This window comes from Copadichromis virginalis, linkage group LG14, assembly GCF_057382275.1.
Source record: "Copadichromis virginalis isolate Kocher_CV1m ecotype Utaka linkage group LG14, C_Virginalis_male_GT1.1, whole genome shotgun sequence".
Lineage (NCBI taxonomy): Eukaryota > Metazoa > Chordata > Actinopteri > Cichliformes > Cichlidae > Copadichromis > Copadichromis virginalis.
The window spans coordinates 11,178,816-11,198,454 of NC_140631.1; the positions used below are offsets into that span (position 1 = coordinate 11,178,816).

At 41.7% G+C, this 19,639-nt stretch overlaps 1 protein-coding gene across 1 annotated transcript; it reads right to left on the reverse strand.

Annotated features, from left to right (window-relative positions):
• Nucleotides 1–4,307: 4,307 nt before the first annotated feature.
• bace1 (beta-secretase 1) lies at nt 4,308–19,270 on the reverse strand. Its single transcript, XM_085479314.1, has 9 exons — nt 18,352–19,270; nt 11,615–11,703; nt 11,302–11,518; nt 10,015–10,152; nt 9,356–9,490; nt 9,144–9,245; nt 8,883–9,032; nt 5,917–6,088; nt 4,308–5,787 (listed from the first exon to the last, which is right to left on the reverse strand). The coding sequence occupies exons 1-9, from the start codon at nt 18,661–18,663 to the stop codon at nt 5,549–5,551; spliced, it is 1,554 nt and encodes a 517-aa protein (XP_085335440.1). The 5' UTR covers nt 18,664–19,270; the 3' UTR covers nt 4,308–5,548.
• Nucleotides 19,271–19,639: the final 369 nt, after the last annotated feature.

The following is a 19,639-nucleotide window of genomic DNA, read 5'->3' on the forward strand; positions in this document are numbered from 1 at the left end:
ATAAGTATGTACAGGCTGTAGTGAGTACAAGCTATGTACAGGATATGAACAGGATATAAATATGAAAAACTATACAGAATATGAAATAAATAACTTTACAGAATCTGAGATATACAGCTATACAGAAATGGGAACTATGCAAGTTGTAAACAGTTGTAGGATTAAAGATTATCGAATGTACAGAATGATTATTTACACAGAGCTATACAGTAGTGCAGTTAAGATAAGTGAGGGTGTAGATAGTTTCTACAGAGGCTATATAAAGTGCTAGTGGTTGTGAGTGGTGGTTCAGTCCATGTTATTATTGTGTGTTTGAGGGTACAGTTGTCCATTGTGGGTGTGTGTATGTTCAGTCCATGTGTTAACGTGGGTCAGATGTCAGGAGGCAGAGTTCAGGAATCTGACAGCTGTGGTCTTAGTCTGGAGGCTCCTGTGGCGCCTCCCAGAGGGCAGGAGGGTGAGGAGTCCATGTGATGGGTGACTGGGGTCTTTGATGATTTTCCCAGGCCTTTTCAGACACCGCTTCCTGTAGATGTCTTTTATTGCAGGAAGTGGTGCTCCGGCGATGCGCTGAGCAGTTTTCACGACCCTCTGCAACGCCTTCCGGTCCGAGGCAGAGCAGTTCCCGTACCAGACTGTTATACAGTTGGTCAGGATGCTCTCGATGGTGCAACGATAGAAGTTCACCAGGATGCCTGAGGACAGGTGGTTCTTCCTCAGAGTCCTCAAGAAGAAGAAGCGCTGGTGAGCCTTCTTGACCAGCTTGGAGCAGTTGGTCGTCCAGGTGAGATCCTTGGAGATGTGGACTCCCAGGAACTTGAAGCTGCTCACACGCTCCACAGCGTCCCCTTAAAGGGCCACAGAACGTGTCATCACTTACCTTGCACCTCTTTGCACTTACCTCTTCAGTGCAGATGTCTTCTCTGCTTCTCTTTGCTGAGGAGGTGAGAACTGAGGTTGAAGGAGAAGCTTCGTGAGAAGAGGGGGAGGATGAGAGAAGGATATACTCACCATGGCCAAAAGAGCTTGCAAAGAAAAGCGTCTGGACTTCTTTAAGTTACTTGAAGACGTTTCACCTCTCATCCGAGAAGCTTCTTCAGTTCTAAGGTCAAATGGTGGAGAGTCCCAGATATAAACCTAGTGGGAGTATCCCCCCACAGAGGGACAAAAGGACCCCCTGATGATCCTCTAATCGCCTGAGCCAAGGTGGGAAACTGGACGTGGGTCCCAATCAGCCAGAGTTTCGGGTGAGTTCATTGTGAAACCTGGCCCCACTTATCATGCGAATTCCTGAGGTCAGATGGCCCAGGATGTGAGTGGGCGTTAAGGCGTCTGGGAAGGGATCTCAAAACTGGATTATAGATGGCAGAGAGTTGGTGTCGTAAACCCCCGCCTCTGTTCAAAGATGGTCGCTCACAGTGGACATAGATGGCTTCTTTCACTCCTCTTTCAAACCATCTGTCCTCTCTGTCCAAAATGTGAACATTGGCATCCTCGAAAGAGTGTCCTTTATCCTTAAGATGCAGATGGACTGCTGAGTCTTGTCCTGTGGAGGTGGCTCTTCTATGGTGTGCCATGCACTTGTGAAGTGGCTGTTTGGTCTCTCCGATGTCGAGGTCTGAGCATTCCTCGCTGCACTGTACAGCATACACCACATTGTTAAGTTTGTGTCTTGGCATTTTGTCTTTCGGGTGAACCAGTTTCTGTCTGAGCGTGTTGCTGGGTCTGAAGTACACTGGGATGTCATGCTTGGAGAAAACTCTCCTGAGTTTCTCTGATACACCGGCTACATAGGGGATGACAATGTTGTTGCGTCTGTCCTTCTTATCCTCCCTCGCTGGTGTCTGATCTTCTTTTCTGTGCCTCTTTGCTGACTTTAAAAACGCCCATTTAGGATAGCTGCAAGTTTTGAGTGCTTCCTTTACATGTGTGTGTTCCTTCTTTTTTCCTTCAGGCTTAGCTTGCCTTCAAGACTTTGAAAAGGTCTTGAAGGCCCCCCAGCGCGCCCCTGGACGCCAAAACAGTGCCAGCAGAGTGAAACTGAAAAATGGTTTGAAACCGAAAAATGGATTGAAACTGGAAAAAAAAGAAATTTGTAAGCGAAAACAAAAAAATTACAGTTTCAATTATTTGTTTTTCACTATCAATTTTTTTCAGTTTCAATACAAGAGTTTTCAGTACATTTATTTCAGTTACAATATTTTTTTTTTCGGTTTCATTTCAAGGTGGCATCGTTCTGATCCCATATCTTTGGGCTTACATTGCAGGAGGGAATGTGTAAAAGCACAGAAAAAGTTCTGTACTTTTTATTGTAGATATTAGGAGAAAAACAGGAACGTTTCTGTCATTTTTGTTTCGTTTTTTAAGTTTGAAGATATCATTCTAATACGAGGTGCTTATGTAGTTACTAAATGATTACTGTTTGGTAGTTTTTTATGTTTAATTATGTTAAATGGGAGATTTCCCTAATATCCTTTGCACACAGCTCTGTCTGTGACCACAGAAGCCCCATCGACCTCTTCTGATTGCAAGGGGCAGCCAATCAGAAGAAAGTTGAGCTATAACGGTTTGTTTTAGACAATGGAAGAAATAGAGGGCCACATCAAGGCCAAGAAACATGTAGGGCTTATTTTAAATTACAAATCTTGCAAGGCTATTGCAGTTGAGTTTAATAACACACACCTATATATATATATATATATATATATATATATATATATATATATATATATATATATATATATATATACAGGGAGTGCAGAATTATTAGGCAAGTTGTATTTTTGAGGAATAATTTTATTATTGAACAACAACCATGTTCTCAATGAACCCAAAAATATCAAAGCTGAATGTTTTTGGAAGTAGTTTTTAGTTTGTTTTTAGTTTTAGCTATTTTAGGGGGATATCTGTGTGTGCAGGTGACTATTACTGTGTATAATTATTAGGCAACTTAACAAAAAACAAATATATACCCATTTCAATTATTTATTTTTACCAGTGAAACCAATATAACATCTCCACATTCACAAATATACATTTCTGACATTCAAAAACAAAACAGAAACAAATCAGCGACCAATATAGCCACCTTTCTTTGCAAGGACACTCAAAAGCCTGCCATCCATGGATTCTGTCAGTGTTTTGATCTGTTCACCATCAACATTGCGTGCAGCAGCAACCACAGCCTCCCAGACACTGTTCAGAGAGGTGTACTGTTTTCCCTCCTTGTAAATCTCACATTTGATGATGGGGTTCAGATCAGGTGAACAAGGTGGCCATGTCATTAGTTTTTCTTCTTTTATACCCTTTCTTGCCAGCCACGCTGTGGAGTACTTGGACGCGTGTGATGGAGCATTGTCCTGCATGAAAATCATGTTTTTCTTGAAGGATGCAGACTTCTTCCTGTACCACTGCTCGAAGAAGGTGTCTTCCAGAAACTGGCAGTAGGACTGGGAGTTGAGCTCGACTCCATCCTCAACCCGAAAAGGCCCCACAAGCTCATCTTTGATGATACCAGCCCAAACCAGTACTCCACCTCCACCTTGCTGGCGTCTGAGTCGGACTGGAGCTCTCTGCCCTTTACCAATCCAGCCACGGGCCCATCCATCTGGCCCATCAAGACTCACTCTCATTTCATCAGTCCATAAAACCTTAGAAAAACCAGTCTTGAGATATTTCTTGGCCCAGTCTTGACGTTTCAGCTTGTGTGTCTTGTTCTGTGGTGGTCGTCTTTCAGCCTTTCTTACCTTGGCCATGTCTCTGAGTATTGCACACCTTGTGCTTTTGGGCACTCCAGTGATGTTGCAGCTCTGAAATATTGCCAAACTGGTGGCAAGTGGCATCTTGGCAGCTGCACGCTTGACTTTTCTCAGTTCATGGGCAGTTATTTTGCGCCTTGGTTTTTCCACACGCTTCTTGCGACCCTGTTGACTATTTTGAATGAAACGCTTGATTGTTCGATGATCACGCTTCAGAAGCTTTGCAATTTTGAGACTGCTGCATCCCTCTGCAAGATATCTCACTATTTTTGACTTTTCTGAGCCTGTCAAGTCCTTCTTTTGACCCATTTTGCCAAAGGAAAGGACGTTGCCTAATAATTATGCACACCTGATATAGGGTGTTGATGTCATGAGACCACACCCCTTCTCATTACAGAGATGCACATCACCTAATATGCTTAATTGGTAGTAGGCTTTCGAGCCTATACAGCTTGGAGTAAGACAACATGCACGAAGAGGATGATGTGGACAAAATACTCATTTGCCTAATAATTCCGCACACACACGTACATAGACAACACATTTTCCAGTTACAATTAGTATTTTATTGGTTCAACAGTGCTGCCAGCGCCTGGCAGATAAATAAACAGTTCTGAGTTGACCTATTTACACCTTGTTCGGAGACAATACAAACAGTCTCTTATAGACATACATAGTGTTCTTTAGTGTATAACATACGTTGGGCTGGTATCTTTGTCCAAGCATACATGTATGGTCCCCCTTGAAAGATGTGGTGAGTGATTCAGTTTGTGTTTGTGGAAAAAAAGCCCTATAAAGTCTTGGTTTGTTTGCTTGTCATGTGTTCTTGTTACATGTGGTAATCATCAGATGGTGCAGCAGTCATATGCAGGGATATAAGCTCTGTGTGTTTTGTGTGTGTCTGCGCAAATACATGATCTGGAATGCACAACCTTTATGTACAGTAGATAATTGAAGCCATCAATATAATAAGAAAAAGTGACATCTGCTGTGTTCAGTAGTCTCAGTTTCACACAAAGCAAAACCGATTTTTATACTTTAAATATAACGTCTGATATTTAATCAAATTAGCCACGTTATGCATACTTGTTTTGCATTGCAGGATTCATTTGCTGGCATATGTCATTTCATTGGCGCTATTATCATGTTTCCATTTTTGTTAAACCTCTCAGTACACTTCTCACTTACAGTACAGCTGCGCACATCTACAGGCATGCTCACATGTATCAGACTCGTCTCATTCACTCTAAGCCACAAACAGAACATCTATACACACACACACACACACGCACACAGTGACCAGTTCATACGTCCATATGTTTACATTATCTCCATCCAGTACTCATATCTGGCGTGATTTTCTTCATTAAAAGTGTTTTAATGTTTCTAAATGCTCTTTCCTCAAGTTCCAAATGTTAAGAGACAAACCTTTCCGAATTACAAAACAAATCCATTGTTGTGATTTATTTATATACTATTTATAATCATTATTCTTTCATTTCACATTTTCCTGCATCTGCTCTCTATAGCCATGCTGATCTGCATAGGTAGCTCAAACAGGCAAAGTTGATGCTGATGAAAACGGCTTTTTTGTAACGGCTCTAGTTATCCTTGCAAAACACTTGAGGGCAGCAAGGCTGTCACCATTTTCTTTAGTTAACGTTAGCTGAAAAATCTTTTCAAAGCTCCTGTTTTAACAGCACCGACATTTTAAAACACTTTTTAACCACAGTCCATGTTTATCCTGCCTTTCAAGCACATGTCTTTATATGACCTCCACGTCTTCCCTTTCACTTTAGGAGCGATATGTCGTCAGCGAAGTCCCCATGTGGGTGCAGGCAGCGGGCAAAGCGCCACTGGCACACCATGAGACACAGCGGCAGCATGAAGAGAGCGCAGATGCCCGCCATGATGTAGGCGATGGTCATAAGGGTGGACTCGTCCGTCTGGGGGATGTTGTAGCCGCAGTCCTCCAGGTCGACCCCGTGGAACGGACCCTCCACGGAGGCTGTGCGGAACTCATCGTGCACTAAAAAAACAAAAAACAAAACAGGATTGTATGTAGTCAAGAAACAGAACAATACTACCTACATTTCTTCTGCCTCCTTCTCTTTTCTCCCATTTTTTCTCTGTCATCCCTCCATCCCCTGCTCCTCACCATGGCAGGTGCTAACAGCAAATCCGATGCGTTTCTTCTCGCGGTCAAACACCACGTAAAAGCCTTCCATGATGACGGCGCCCATCACTGTGCCGGTGCTGGACTGGGACACAGCAAACTTGTAGCAGTCCTCCTGAGCAGAGGCCACGTCTTCCACTGGACGCAAGTATTGCTGCATACAAAAGAAAAGAAAAAAAGTAGAGTCAGACACCCAGCATCAGGCATGCACAGCCCTTGTGTAATCACCATTACTTCATTCTTAAAATACACCATCATGTGAGATTTGCAAATCACTGCATGTTGTTGTTATTTACTCTTTACAAAACATCTCAGCTATTTTGTAACAGCGTTTGAGGACACGGTAAAGAAATTAAAACGATATTGTGCCTTCATTGCTAAAAGCGGGTCACCTGGCTCATTGTTAGGTGGTCACTAGGCAACATGACGAAGTAATACATCATCCATAATTCAAAATTTTTGGATATAAATTAGATGTCATTGTCATGAAATTAAAACAATGCTATGCTTTTATAAGATGTTAGAGGTGCATAAATATTAAAAATACGGGCAACACCCAGCGCTACCCCTCAGCCTCCCAGTAGATGCACTGATGGTACCAACTACATTCTTGAGTTATCAGATTCAAAAAACATCTTAGTATGTGATATAGATAAAAGCCTTCAGGGGCCTAAGATGTACCTGTCAAGCCTGGTTGCTCAACTCCTGCATGTGTAGGAGGAATTCACAGGCAAAGAGACAGAGAGTTTGTGCATCATGCTCAGATATTGCAATGTCAGAGTGCTAGATGAAGCTGAACGAGAGATAGCAGCGATGTCTCCAGAAATCATGACAATGGTATAAAATGTAGAAAGCATTTTTTTTCTCCTGACATAAACAAAATCAATCTGCAGAAAGAAATGTCCGTGTAGAAAATAGTTCCCAAACCAAAGTGCTCACAACTAGATGGTAGTAACCAGACCGAAAAGATTTTTTTTCCTGAGATGTCATACACTTCAGATTCTAGCCAATCATTTTACCTTTCCGAGGATAGTAGGCGGGCCCAGGTACGTACGTTCTTTTAGAGCAGAGCTACAGATTAAAAATGCTCAAGGCGAAGCGGTCAAAAGTCTGGCTGTACTTTACAGCAAAAGACACAAACTCAGCAGCCTGCAACAAGTGCTTTAAGGTGATACTGTGATACTGTGCAAAGGAGGTAACACCTCAAATCTGATGAAACACCTGACACATAGAGCTTTTTTTAAAGCCGAGAAATGCACCGTATTTGATAGCTTGCTGCGAGACCTCACATCGAGCACATCTACTGCGGGTGTGGTGCCTGTTATTGGACACGGAGCAACATCCCCCAAGAACCCGAAGAGGAGAGTCCTGGCCCCTAGCCCTGCCAGTGTAGCAGAAATGATGATGGATGATGACGGCAGCAGCAGCCGTTCTTCTCTGCGTGAGTAGCTTAATGTTGTCCGTGTGTAATTTACGTTGAGTACGCTAACCATGTTATTACATTAATGCACGTAAGGTGAACTAGCAAACACCGTCGTAGTTACATGCGGCTGTCTTCTTGTTTGATGGCAGATGCTCCCTTCACCCTGGCCAAAAAGGCTAAAATGACCAAAGAAAAAGTGGAAAACAGTTAAACATGAGAGGTTTTTGGACAAAGTTTGTGTTTTCCATTCTTTGAGCACCGGTTCGAGCACCGTTTAAGCACCGTTTAAATCCCTACTTACAACAAGGTTTGTGTTTTGAGTAACTTGGTTACTTTTTTTTATACAGAGACTAGAGAGCTCACTAAAATGCCCGTATCACCCTAATTTCTCATTGCACAGTTTTATTCTTAGAGCCTGTTAGAGTAGCTTTGCATAGTGGGAAATAATCCTTATTTATCTTGTACCGGCCCTTACTGAAGTGCCCTCAGCTGCCTGAAACAAGCTGTTTTAGCTTTATTTAAGTCAACCTCCTTTTCAGTGGCTGCCCCACAAAAGCTGACCGTATGATTTTTTGGCTCATACAGTTTGACTGTACATACACTAACCTCACTAAACGGACTTGTTTAATATGAACATCCTGGCTATAACGCCACACTGGACTAGTAGCAGATATTGTTTGCTGATCAGTACTGAGCTATGACCTAGAATCAATGATGTAATTGCAAAGCTGTCCACTAGAGAGCGATCATATGTTTTCATATTTAAAGGATCTTATTCAGAACAAATAACAATCAGATTACAGAGGCAGATTTTTCCAGCTCAAGTGTTCCTGTATATGCAGTTGTTATAGCAAAGTCATTCACTGTATTATACCTGCTACAGACATTCAAACAGAGGGACACAAAGTAAAATAAATAAGCTTTTAATTTTTCTGACAGTATCAAGGTCACAACCCACTCAGATATTTATTGCAGTGAACTTTTCTTTGACATCTCAAATTCTATTAATCTCGTCACCATCAAGGTCTGTCTGAGTGGCTTCCAATTTATAAAAAAACAACAAAAAAAGGACGTTGAATTACTTTTAAAACCTTTAGAAAATATATTCAAAGGACATTCAAACGTGCTCTTTTCTTTTGTCACGGTTTCTAGTTGTGCTTTCATTCCATGAGGAGTGGAACTGCATATATTGGTGTGTTTGCTCTGACCACAGTTTTTGTACTGTGCAAAGTCCAAATGAAAGTTAAAACTTTTCACTTACTGATGAATACACGGTGTCGAGACCTCATACAGTGTGCGGCATGCTAACTACATTCTTGCATAACTGCGTCTTGCACCAATGACGGAAATGAATAACATTTTTAAATGTAATCTTCTCATTAAAAGATCTTACAAAATAACATTTAATTTCACATCACCTGGAGAGAATTCAAGGTTGAGCAATACAGCTTTATGTCCCTGACCCTTCTAAAACTCCAGCTTTATAAAATTATACTCAGATCCAGAGCGAGACTGCTGTGACTACCTGCGGCAGGATGGAGATTCTGAAGGACTGGTTACGGACTTCGCTCATCAGGTAGAGGGAGATGACGGGGAAGATGTGCCAGGGCGTGGTGCCAGCCTGCCAGCACACCAGCTGCTCCCCGAGCCAGAACCCAGAGGGAAACTGCTCGGTCTGAAAAATCAGGGTCGGAAGGACATTAGTTGGTTCTCATAATCCACTCAGTACAAACCAGACGACCAGGGCGGTGATATAAACGTGATGGTACATTATAGTAGTACTGACTGAGGAGGCAGCTTCAATAGCTTTGACTGCAGCCTGGAACACTTTTCTAGGCAGTCGAAGGTTGGTAGTTCCACTGTCCACAATGCTCTTATCGTAGTTGTACTGTAGAAGACAGTGACACAGTCAGGCATATTTCAAATTTCTTACACATCCTTCATTAGTCTGTTTGTGTTTTTTTTAGCTTTCGTAGGAATCTACTTATCGAGCCTCACCTCTTTACAGTCCATGTTCAGGTCCTGTCCGTTTACCTCAATACGTACGATGATAACCTCATAGTACCACTCCCTGCGGATGGGTGTGTACCAAAGCTCTCCCACATAGAGTGATGGATCCACACCTCCAATGATCTGAAAGCAAGGGGAATAATAGAGTCCAATCCGGCCTAACACATGTGCACTAGTACCTACTCAACCCTGCTTGCCTTTGCTTGGTTTTTAGAGTTGTCCACTTATGCCCTGTCCAATCTGAGTCCATCTGAAAATGTGACGTCAGCAGACTGCATGTCACCAATTGGCTAGTCATTGGCGTCACTCGATGAACCATGAGAGCATCTTCTTCATGAAAATAAACCACCATTTTTGAAACCCGGCAACGAGGGCAATGGTTACATGAAAAACCCCACGTGGTACCTGAATCTGACAAACAGCCATATACTGAGAAGCAGGTATACCATCGCCTCAACGTCCCCCACTGTTGTCTTGTGTTTGTGTTAGATACAAATGAAGTCACAGGAGTTTCGGGCGTGTTGCTATAACGACCCATGAGCATTAGGTGGTGCTCAATTGTAATGGAAAATGACCGAAACCAAGAAGACTCGAGTCGAGTCGAGTCGAGTAGGTACGAGTGGAAAAGAGCTATAAGTGTTTCTCACCATGCTTCCGCCAACTGTAGCGCTGCCCAGGGAGTAGTTTTGTGTGAAGCCTGCACCACACAGCTGGAGAGAGAAGAGGTTGGGGACAGGAGTCTGGCGAACCAAAGAGTCAAAGAAAGGCTCCAATTTCTCATCAGGCTGGAGGGAAACACAGACAAATAAGTCCAGAATAGAACCGGGAATCAGACCATAGCTACAGATTCAATACTATCATGATATAAATGGTATATCTATACAGCAATGATTATAAAGAATAATCATCTACCACACATGACATCATCTGTGTAACCGGACCCTAAAAAAGGAAAGATGCAAAAACTATGTGTTGACTGCACTGTGATGTTAATGTGTGTGTTCACTGTTTTCTCATTTTAATAGAGTTCAGTATTGTAATTTTTTAGGTAAATGTTTCAATAAAAATGTTAATATTTGGCACCTCTCTGTAAATAATGTTTGGGAGGATGCAATGAAATATATTGCCGGGTCAATATTTTGTCCCGTCCCAACCTGCTTTCAGTTTCTTAAATATCCTCCTCCTGACACATCAGCAGTTCTGCTGTCTAATCACATATTACTTTTCTGCAGATGTCAGTGTGGCAGTTATTATGCCAATAGGTGTAAGTGTGATACAGGATTCAAAGTCCAAGGTCTTTCCTTGGACTTTGAATCCACTTCCATGTTCTGTGGAAATTGTGCATGAAAATATGAACAAGTGAACCTAATTCAGACCACCGTCACAGCCCCAAATAATTACATATTCAAAACCCCCAAACACCTTACTGTCGCGAATAAAATTACTTACTTTTTATTGTATCATAAAGTGGGCATTTATGCCGTATGTAATAAAACTACACTGATCTTTGACATCTGAGTAACAAAATCGAATCACAGGTTTAGGTTTAAATTGAAAGAACCAAACTTTTTTCATCACCAGTTCAATAGTTTCTTGATCTTTTGCTAGATTAGTAGCATCGCTTACCCACATCTGATACTGTGCCGCTTGACAGTTTGGTCACATGCTCTCACTAATTTCCACAAGAGCTAAATATAGATGTATGATGTGATAATAAAATCTATTTTGCATGTCCTCACATTCATTTGTTCTCCTTTATAATTTCATCACATGTCACTTTTAAGTAAGTGTATTAGCAGTCGAGACATAATCTAACTTCTAGCCCTAACTTTAATATGTTAGGCTGCTCTGGATAATGGCATTTGTAAGTGTCTTGTAAAGTTTGAATTGAGATTTTCTTTTCTCATATTTTGGAAAGACAGAGTGATTCTTACCCGGGCTATATCAGCATAGGCAAGCCCCAGGATTCCCTCCCAGTTAGATCCATTGATAAAGAAGCGATCCGACTGTGTGATTGCAGCAATATTGGCGCGCAGCGTGGCGTTGGGTCCATGCGGGACTGAGACTAGGTCGGTGCCCAGCTCTCCTTCCCAGCGTCCCTGTGTGTAGGGAACGTACACACTCCTACCCAGGTCGCGGTACGAGGTGGAGCTGTTAATGAACAATGGGCAGGATTCGTTTTACTCTCCTCCAGCCTTCATAAAATGTTTCCGAACAACTTCTATATCTGACTGAGTCTCTACTCACAGCGATCGATGGTAGTATCTGCGCAGGAAAGGATGAGCAGCCGCCCCGACTGCAAAGTTACTGCTTCCAGTATCCACCAGGATATTCAACTGAATGCAGGAAAGCAGAGAGAGGGATTTATTAAACACATACCACAAGTTTGTAAAACAATATTACGTTTGCTGTCTACAATCGAAAACATCAATATTTTATAGATAGTTTAAGGTCTTACAGGCTGTTTTTGGCAAGTAATTAGCCTCATCTCTAACTGACTTTCATTTTTCACCTCAGGAATTTACTGTACACATCACTGTATTGTTGTAGTGTCCTGTGATGCTTCCTTTTGACCTGAATGTCCTTCTCTGTCCCCTCTCAGTCTCCACTCCAACCCTCCCCTCCTCTCAGGTTGCCCATTCTACTCCCCGTCTCCTCCTCTTCTGTCAGCATCTCTAATGCAAGTATCGTATTTTGCGTAGTCGGTCAAAACAGTTAGTAAAAGTATGAATGGAGCACCGCGGCAGACAGCGAGGAGAAGAGAAATAAGCCACGTCTGCCTCATGTTAATTATGTATAATACTACACGATCATTTACAACTATGCATGACTGTGTACCCCATGTTGCACAGCACCATTTCTGACTGCATTTTATTGATAAATGAGAAATTCAGAGAAAGACCGAGACTTCAGCTGAGAGCAGAGACAGAGTGGCACAGAGAAACCCAAACAGATGAACACACAGGCAGACACTGAACCAACAGCAAGCTGTTCAATAATGGATTGGCTCTTTAAATATCCAGAGAAGTGCTGGAGTCTCAAGGGCCAGCACTGAAAGCCCAGAATAAATCCTGACTGTCTATCTTACCAACACACACACACACACATACACACACAGAGACATACATATGTTCACATCACTGACATCCACCTGTACTTTCCCCAAAAACACGGTCAGCCATATTTCTGTACGCACCCTGTCCTCCTTTCTTGGAAAGAAATTTGCTGACTACACTTTATAGGTCTGAATCTTTCACACACGCATCCTGAGTCACCGAGATGTGCGCGGGGCCACACACACAAGGATCCCAAATGACGAAAGCCACTGCATCCTGACACACTGAGACCTCATGCCTCTCCCTGCACTCTCTCTCTCTGTCTTCCTGTCCTCTCTGGCAGAGTGCCTGTCTGTTCCATCCATTATACACCCTTCCCCCTTCACTATGGAGGAGAAATCATTTAGCAGTTACGAGAACAGAATGCAACCTACATTCTGTTTTTGAAAGTTACTGTAAATGGATCAGGGTCATTTCCGCAACATTACTTCTAATAAATAAATGTAAAGTGTCTCCTTCGTGTCTCTGTATGTGCTCATTAAAATTCAAGACCATTTGGCCAACGCTGACCAAATGATTCATCTAGTGCTCTGAGTTATAGTGCCACTCTTAATCTCTAACACATACATATCTACATCCAAAGGTTTGTATACTCTATAGTTTACTTCTTGAAGTTGGCTCTGAGGATCTCCAGGGGTGTGTGACGGACAGTCAAAACAAAACAAATAAACTTGTTATGAATAATTTTTGTTTTAATAACTACCAAAATGCAATTAAAAATGCATTTTGTAAGCATTATTCACATACACATTATTATTGGCCCGGTAGCAATTCTGACATGACTGTCACCAGGGATGTCACCAGAACACATACCTGTGGTACCTTTCCATACCAAAATTCTGAGAACTTTTTTCAGTACCACAGGTACCGTAGCCAGCATTTGTAATGAATAGGAGAAAAAGTTTTGCTACTTGGATAATTGATACTAAATACTACAATCAGATTAGATACTCATTTGCAACAGTAGCATCTTCCTCTCCTCTAGCTGAGAAACAACTGCAGCTCTGCAGACCAGCACAATGCCCCTCCCCTCACTAGCAGCTGAACGTGTGAACAGCAGCACAACAAACTTTGATGAAGCATCTTAAAGATTATCACCTGTTTTTTTTAATGAAGAATTTCAAGAGATCAGTAAAGCATATGTTTCTTTAATACTAAAGTACTGAACAATTACCATAAATGTTAACCTGACTGGTGCACGTTAGCCATCAGCCACATAACCCACATTAGTTGTCCAATAACAAGGTTATTATAGTGAACTAAAACTAAACTAGTTAAAAGTAGATCTTAAAACACATTTCAGTCAACTAAAATAAAAATAAAAAGCAAAAAGTAATTTAACTGAAACAATTTTGTGAACTTGTAAAATTAATAAAAATAAAGAATAAAAAATATAGAGGCAGTATCTTAAGTTTTTGTATTTGTTAGTAAAAATGTTCTTACAACTTGCCTGATCAGTCATTGATGGATGAGACTCTGGATGTCTAAAAGACTGAGAAACAACTGCCTTCAAAAGGTTTTGCATTTCTATTGTATACTGTATATACTATATTATAAGACCTACACTGATTTTCCTAAATCTTGCATCTGCCATATGCCCTCCACATTTTAATCATTTTAAAAGATTAAAACTAATTAAACTAGATTAAACATTTTCAAACAATAAAAACTGAAATAAGACAAACCTCTTTGAAAACTGACTGAAAGTAAACAGAATTTTTTAAAAAACAAGTAAAAATGAAAAAAAAATAATCTAATTACTAAATAAAAAATTATAACGATAAAACTCAGCCCTGAAGGTAGGCAGCAAATGTTTTCCCCATCTGTAATACTGTTAATAGACGGTGTTAAGATTACAGGATAACAGCTATTTGTGTTTGAAAGTCTTATGGTTCAAGTCCCTGACTTAAGTTGAGACAAGTCCACTAGCTGCCACAAATATCAGCAATGAAAATATGGTACCAAGTCACCAGAAGGAAATTAACAGGGAATTTTTCCCTTTGTGGCATCCAAAATGATAACACACATATACACTCAACAAAAATATAAACGCAACACCTTTGTTACTGCTCCCATTCCCCATGGGATGGACGTAGAGACCTAAAATTCATTCCAGATACACAATATAACCATCCCTCCCAAACAGTGGTCACAAATCAGTCCAAATGTGTGGTAGTGGGCACATCTGCTATATTGAGATAATCCATCCCACCTCACAGGTGTGCCACATCAGGATGTTGATCTGACATCATGAGTAGTGCACAGGTGTACCTCAGACTGCAAAGCACCTCTTTTTAACTTCAGTGGATATTATACATGGTTATGCTCAGGATATGTCAGCCCATTTCTACTGGAAATGCCTTTTGGTTAAACTTTCAGCAAGGAATTTGCATTTGCACTGTTACATTTTTATAAAGCTTTAATGTACATAAAAACCAGCTTCTTGTTTAAGTGAAAATAAATGGAAGGTTGTCTTTTTGCGCTAGTAATGTTGTGGAGTTGTATTTTGTCTCGCATCAATTATATCGTCGGTTATATCGTTATCGCAAATTTTCAAATATATATCGTGATAAATATTTTTGGCCATATCGCCCTGCTCTAGGCTGTACAGATTAAAAGTTTAAAGTTTTAGCACTGTTTACATTTAGTGCAACCATCTTGGATTGTTGGGGACGTTCCACAAAACATTTACAACTAGGAACGCAAAATCTCTGAATTCCAACCTGTTCGGGATTGCAGCATTAATGATAACGGAGATTTTCCGTTTTCGTTTTAAAAAATAATCCCGTCCACACATAAAGGCAGAAATGAAGGAAAACGCTGCTATGAACATGCCAAAGCAGCAGGTGGAGTTAGATTCCTAACCATGCAGAAATGTTGGCCAATCAGAAGTCTAGAAGCCTCGGTGGGAAAAAGTAAACAAAGCTGGGGCATAGAAGCAGAACCGAGTCGTATGTGTGGACGGACAGTAACTGTGTGTATATGTAAGCATTTAAACACTGCATAGAGTAGAATTAACAGTAACAGTATTGTAGAAATTCATTTCACCGAAACCAGTGTGACGCATGTATTTCCAGACTTGCTTTCGGCACAATTTACAGTGCACGCTACTCTGTTTTTTGTCAGACTTGAAATAGCCGAAATACCTTCACACTACGGAACTTCTTTGGCTCTTCCGTTCGACAATCTCTCCGGCATTGGAACCATCATCTGTTTTCTCTTCGGTCACGCTCGGTTGATTTTTCTAGTCGGCACACTCATTTCCTCCATTACGCGCTGGCTCCATTACCCGCTGGCTGCTTCCCAAACAAACACACGTGCAGCTTGGCACTTGTGCTGTACGTAACAAGTCACGCGACGTGACGCTGCGGCTGTGATTGGTTCGGCTCTGCGCTACTTGATTTGGATTGGCTGACCTTTTTTTTTTTTTTTTTTTAAGAGGACAAGAGCGGCGAGGTCTATCGCGATAGCTTAATTTCTCTATCGAGTAAAAGTTATATCGCGATACATATCGTTATCGTTCTATCGCCCAGCTCTAGTTTGAGCTTAACAAAGTTCATTCTGTTCTGGATGTAGTTTGTACTTTCCCATCGGACTCATCCATTTGTGCAATAAAAATAATGTTTATATCCAAGCTGCAGACTCCGCCATGATCGTCTGCCAGAGAGTGATTAACTGTATTTGCCAAAAAACAACTGTCGGTATTTAACCGTTAATAGATGACTTATTGGCTTGTAATCTGTTAAACATATGTCAAACATATCTCTTGTGAGTGATGTCTCAATATTCCAAGTATCAACAAGGATTTTCCCACATTTTAATCAAAGTGTGATGACAGTGTTTAGGTTCTTTCCAAATGTTCCCAGACCTGTATATAAAAGATTAAAGCAGCTACTATGAAGTCACCCACTGAGGCTTCATAGCAAGACTTTTCCGTGTGTTTTTCCATCCCAGTGTTTTTAAACCAGAAGGGAAGAGAAAGTGGCGAAAATGATTGTGAAGCTGAAGACACCACACATCCCTGACATACCTTGATAATTTTGGGGGTTAGGGTTAGGGTGACTGTGACAATGACAATAATTTTACAGAATTAACTTAATATTTTACTCATTAAGACATTACACTAGTGACTGAGCCGATAAACTCATCAGTGTTTTCTGATGTTGCAGAGCAAGAGAGACAAGGATCCCCACAGACTACACAGCTGGATGCCAAGTTTGCAACCAGAGGAGTCGCCCCCTGGTGACCTCTAAAAACATTGCAGATTTAAAGTAAGCCTTCCCTGGGTTCACTTTTCAGACTCAGAGCTACGTCCACACCACACAGATGAAAAAATCTTTGAGAATTAGAACCTTTATCTATCTTAAAAATTCCTAAAGTTAGTTAAAACACATTTTTATTTCATACCACAGAGAAATAAAGGCAGGAGAAAGAAAAATGGTGGCTACAGTTTTGACGAGCTTTCAACAAAATTGGATTTTGCCCTTAAGTGAATTCATATTGATTATCCTCAGGTCAGGGGCCATCGAGCTGGTAGTTACCAGGGTGACAGTGATTTTTTTTTGGCATGATCAGGCTCAAAAGTAAAAAGACACCCTTTTGACTCATAAAGAATTTATGATAGATAACAAACTAGAAGACTGGCTTTTTAGTTAAAGTTATTTATATTACAGAAATGAAAGTAAATAAAAGTGTTCTGTGGGTGGTTACCTCACTGAGCTTCTAACACCTCTAAATTTTGGATGCTCTTTCTTACTTCCACGGCTACATATCAAAGGTCACTGTTTTTGTTTTCTTTCTATTTTTTAGAAGGTTATGTCTGCAACACAAAGATTCAGAAAATGCCAACAAACAGTCTCTGACGCATTCCTCAAATTACAATCAATATATTTTTTTGAAGACAGATTTCCTGCACGGCTTCCTATATTTCACTTAACGTCAGACTTTGGCTTCCTGCGCTGAAAGATTAGAATAATGAATAAATAACAATCACTCCAGCCACCAACACACAGTGTTGCCTGTCAGTGCTGACTGGCCTCTGCTGCCGGGGACTGATCTGCAGCAGACAGATCTCCTTCTCACCCTCTGTCTCGCTCACTGACACAGGAAGAATCAGTGGCAAAGTGACACCTCCGCTTAGCACCTTCGGCCTTCCATCTCCCACACCATCTCATTGCTTTTGTTTCCTGAAAGCTGCCTGTCTGACTTCCACGTCCTCCCTCTGTAACACACACACACTTGTTTCTCCTTCCTCTTCTTCCACTCTCAAACTCCCACTTTCTTCTCTTTGACCCTTGTCCCTCTGTTTATGTTCTTCTGTCCCTGTCACCCCACTCCATCTTTTCCTTTTTCCTCCTTCTCTTTTGGCAGATCCTCTCATTCCATCTCTCCCTCCGTGCTCGCCCTTTGTGTGCCAGCCTGTACACCGCAGCTGCACCCAGCTGGCAGTCCTCACTCTGCAGAATTAATGGTTCCATTATCTGCCCGTATCATTCAGTCCTTTCTCACACTTTCACAGGGATTCACACACGTACTCTAACAAAGACTATATATATGAGCATATATGCTGACACACTGATGCAACACTAAGGTGACTGTGTAATACAGATAACATCACAGGGTATGTCTTGTGCTAATTGATAACCCTGGATCCAATGATAATTTCAAGCTGGTTTTGCCTGATAGGTCTGAGTACTCTTAAAGAAGGATGTTTTAAGGATAAGATATTGATTTTTTGGGTGTGCCTGGTGTTAATTACATTGATTTTCTTACAGTGGGTGTGTGTTCATTGGTTAAAAAGGTGATGAGATACACACTGAGGAGTCAGGGGACATCAAATCAATTACTCTTTGTGAATGAAACCTCTACCTTTTGCGGAGGAGAACCCACGGCCATCTCCACGTAGTATCCCTGGCCAGACTTCCCACGCAGGTTATCAATCATGTCCACGAAGCTGATACCGCCCGCTGGCGCTCCTCTCCGCCTGCGCGCAGGGCTCCTGCTCGCGGAGGCGGCAGGTGGCAGCGGCGGTGGTTGTTCGCCGCGAGCACCTTGCCGCAGTGGCACGCGGATGGCTAGAGACAGGCCCGAGGAGTTGGGGGCGGTTTGACCGCTGCTGAGCAGACATAAAGTCGTCCATATAAATATACCCGTTAACCAGCGAGGCTGTAACATGTCCATGGTGAAACCGGGTAAAAGTTTTGATTTTGTCGTGTTCAAGTCTGACTTAACGACACTCGCTTCAGTTTGACATCCAGTCCGCAGCAACCCAGGGGGAGAGCTCAGGTGGTGAGGATGCTAAGATGACGGCTAAAAGCATGATGGCAGTTAAACCACAAACACGAAGAGACGAGGTCACTCTGCGTTCACTCCTGTTTTCTTCATGTTAAATGACACGTCGAGGGGGGGGGATACTCATGCTACAACAACTAGCATGAGTAATAAATCAAATAGCATAAAATAAAAAATAATAATAAATCGCCCTCACAGCTGATCCAGGCAATCCTTGGTGTCACCGACGCGTAAATTACAGTCTGTGCCTCCGTGAGCCAACAAACTGCAGGCCTGCGTAGTTCCGTCCGCGCATCTTCGTGTCAAACGACATTCACCGCTGACAGGCAGGACGGTCGGCAGGCTGCCATAATCCGCATCCTTCCCCCTGCCCGACACGTTCTCTCTGTTCTCCGCCTTCAAGTCTTTCACCTCCTCCTCCATCTACCCCTCTGCATCCATCAGAGCTGCAAGAGCGCGAGCATCACCTCCGTCAAGTTAGCTTACATAGCCACACAATTTCCTCTAATACTTTTCAAAATAAAACAATTTACACCGATTACGCCTGCATAAGCAAAAAAGCATGAAAGGCCCACATTTTTACCCCAATGGGTTCTAAAATTAGACGGCACTGATTATTTGCAGCTCTACACATTGACGGTAACACATCACGTGTCAAACCACTGCAGAAGGCTTGGAGTATACGCCTTTCTTAAAGAGGATTTAACTTAAAACAAGGTTGTTTAAAAGGAACTGCCTGGTTTACAGTACTTTCTTTATAATTCCTTAGTTTTCAGTTTTACAACAGAAAAGGTTACACTTGGTTCCATTTAAATTAAATCGCTCTTGTTTCCTCGACATTTCTTTCTGTATAGCCTGTAATGCT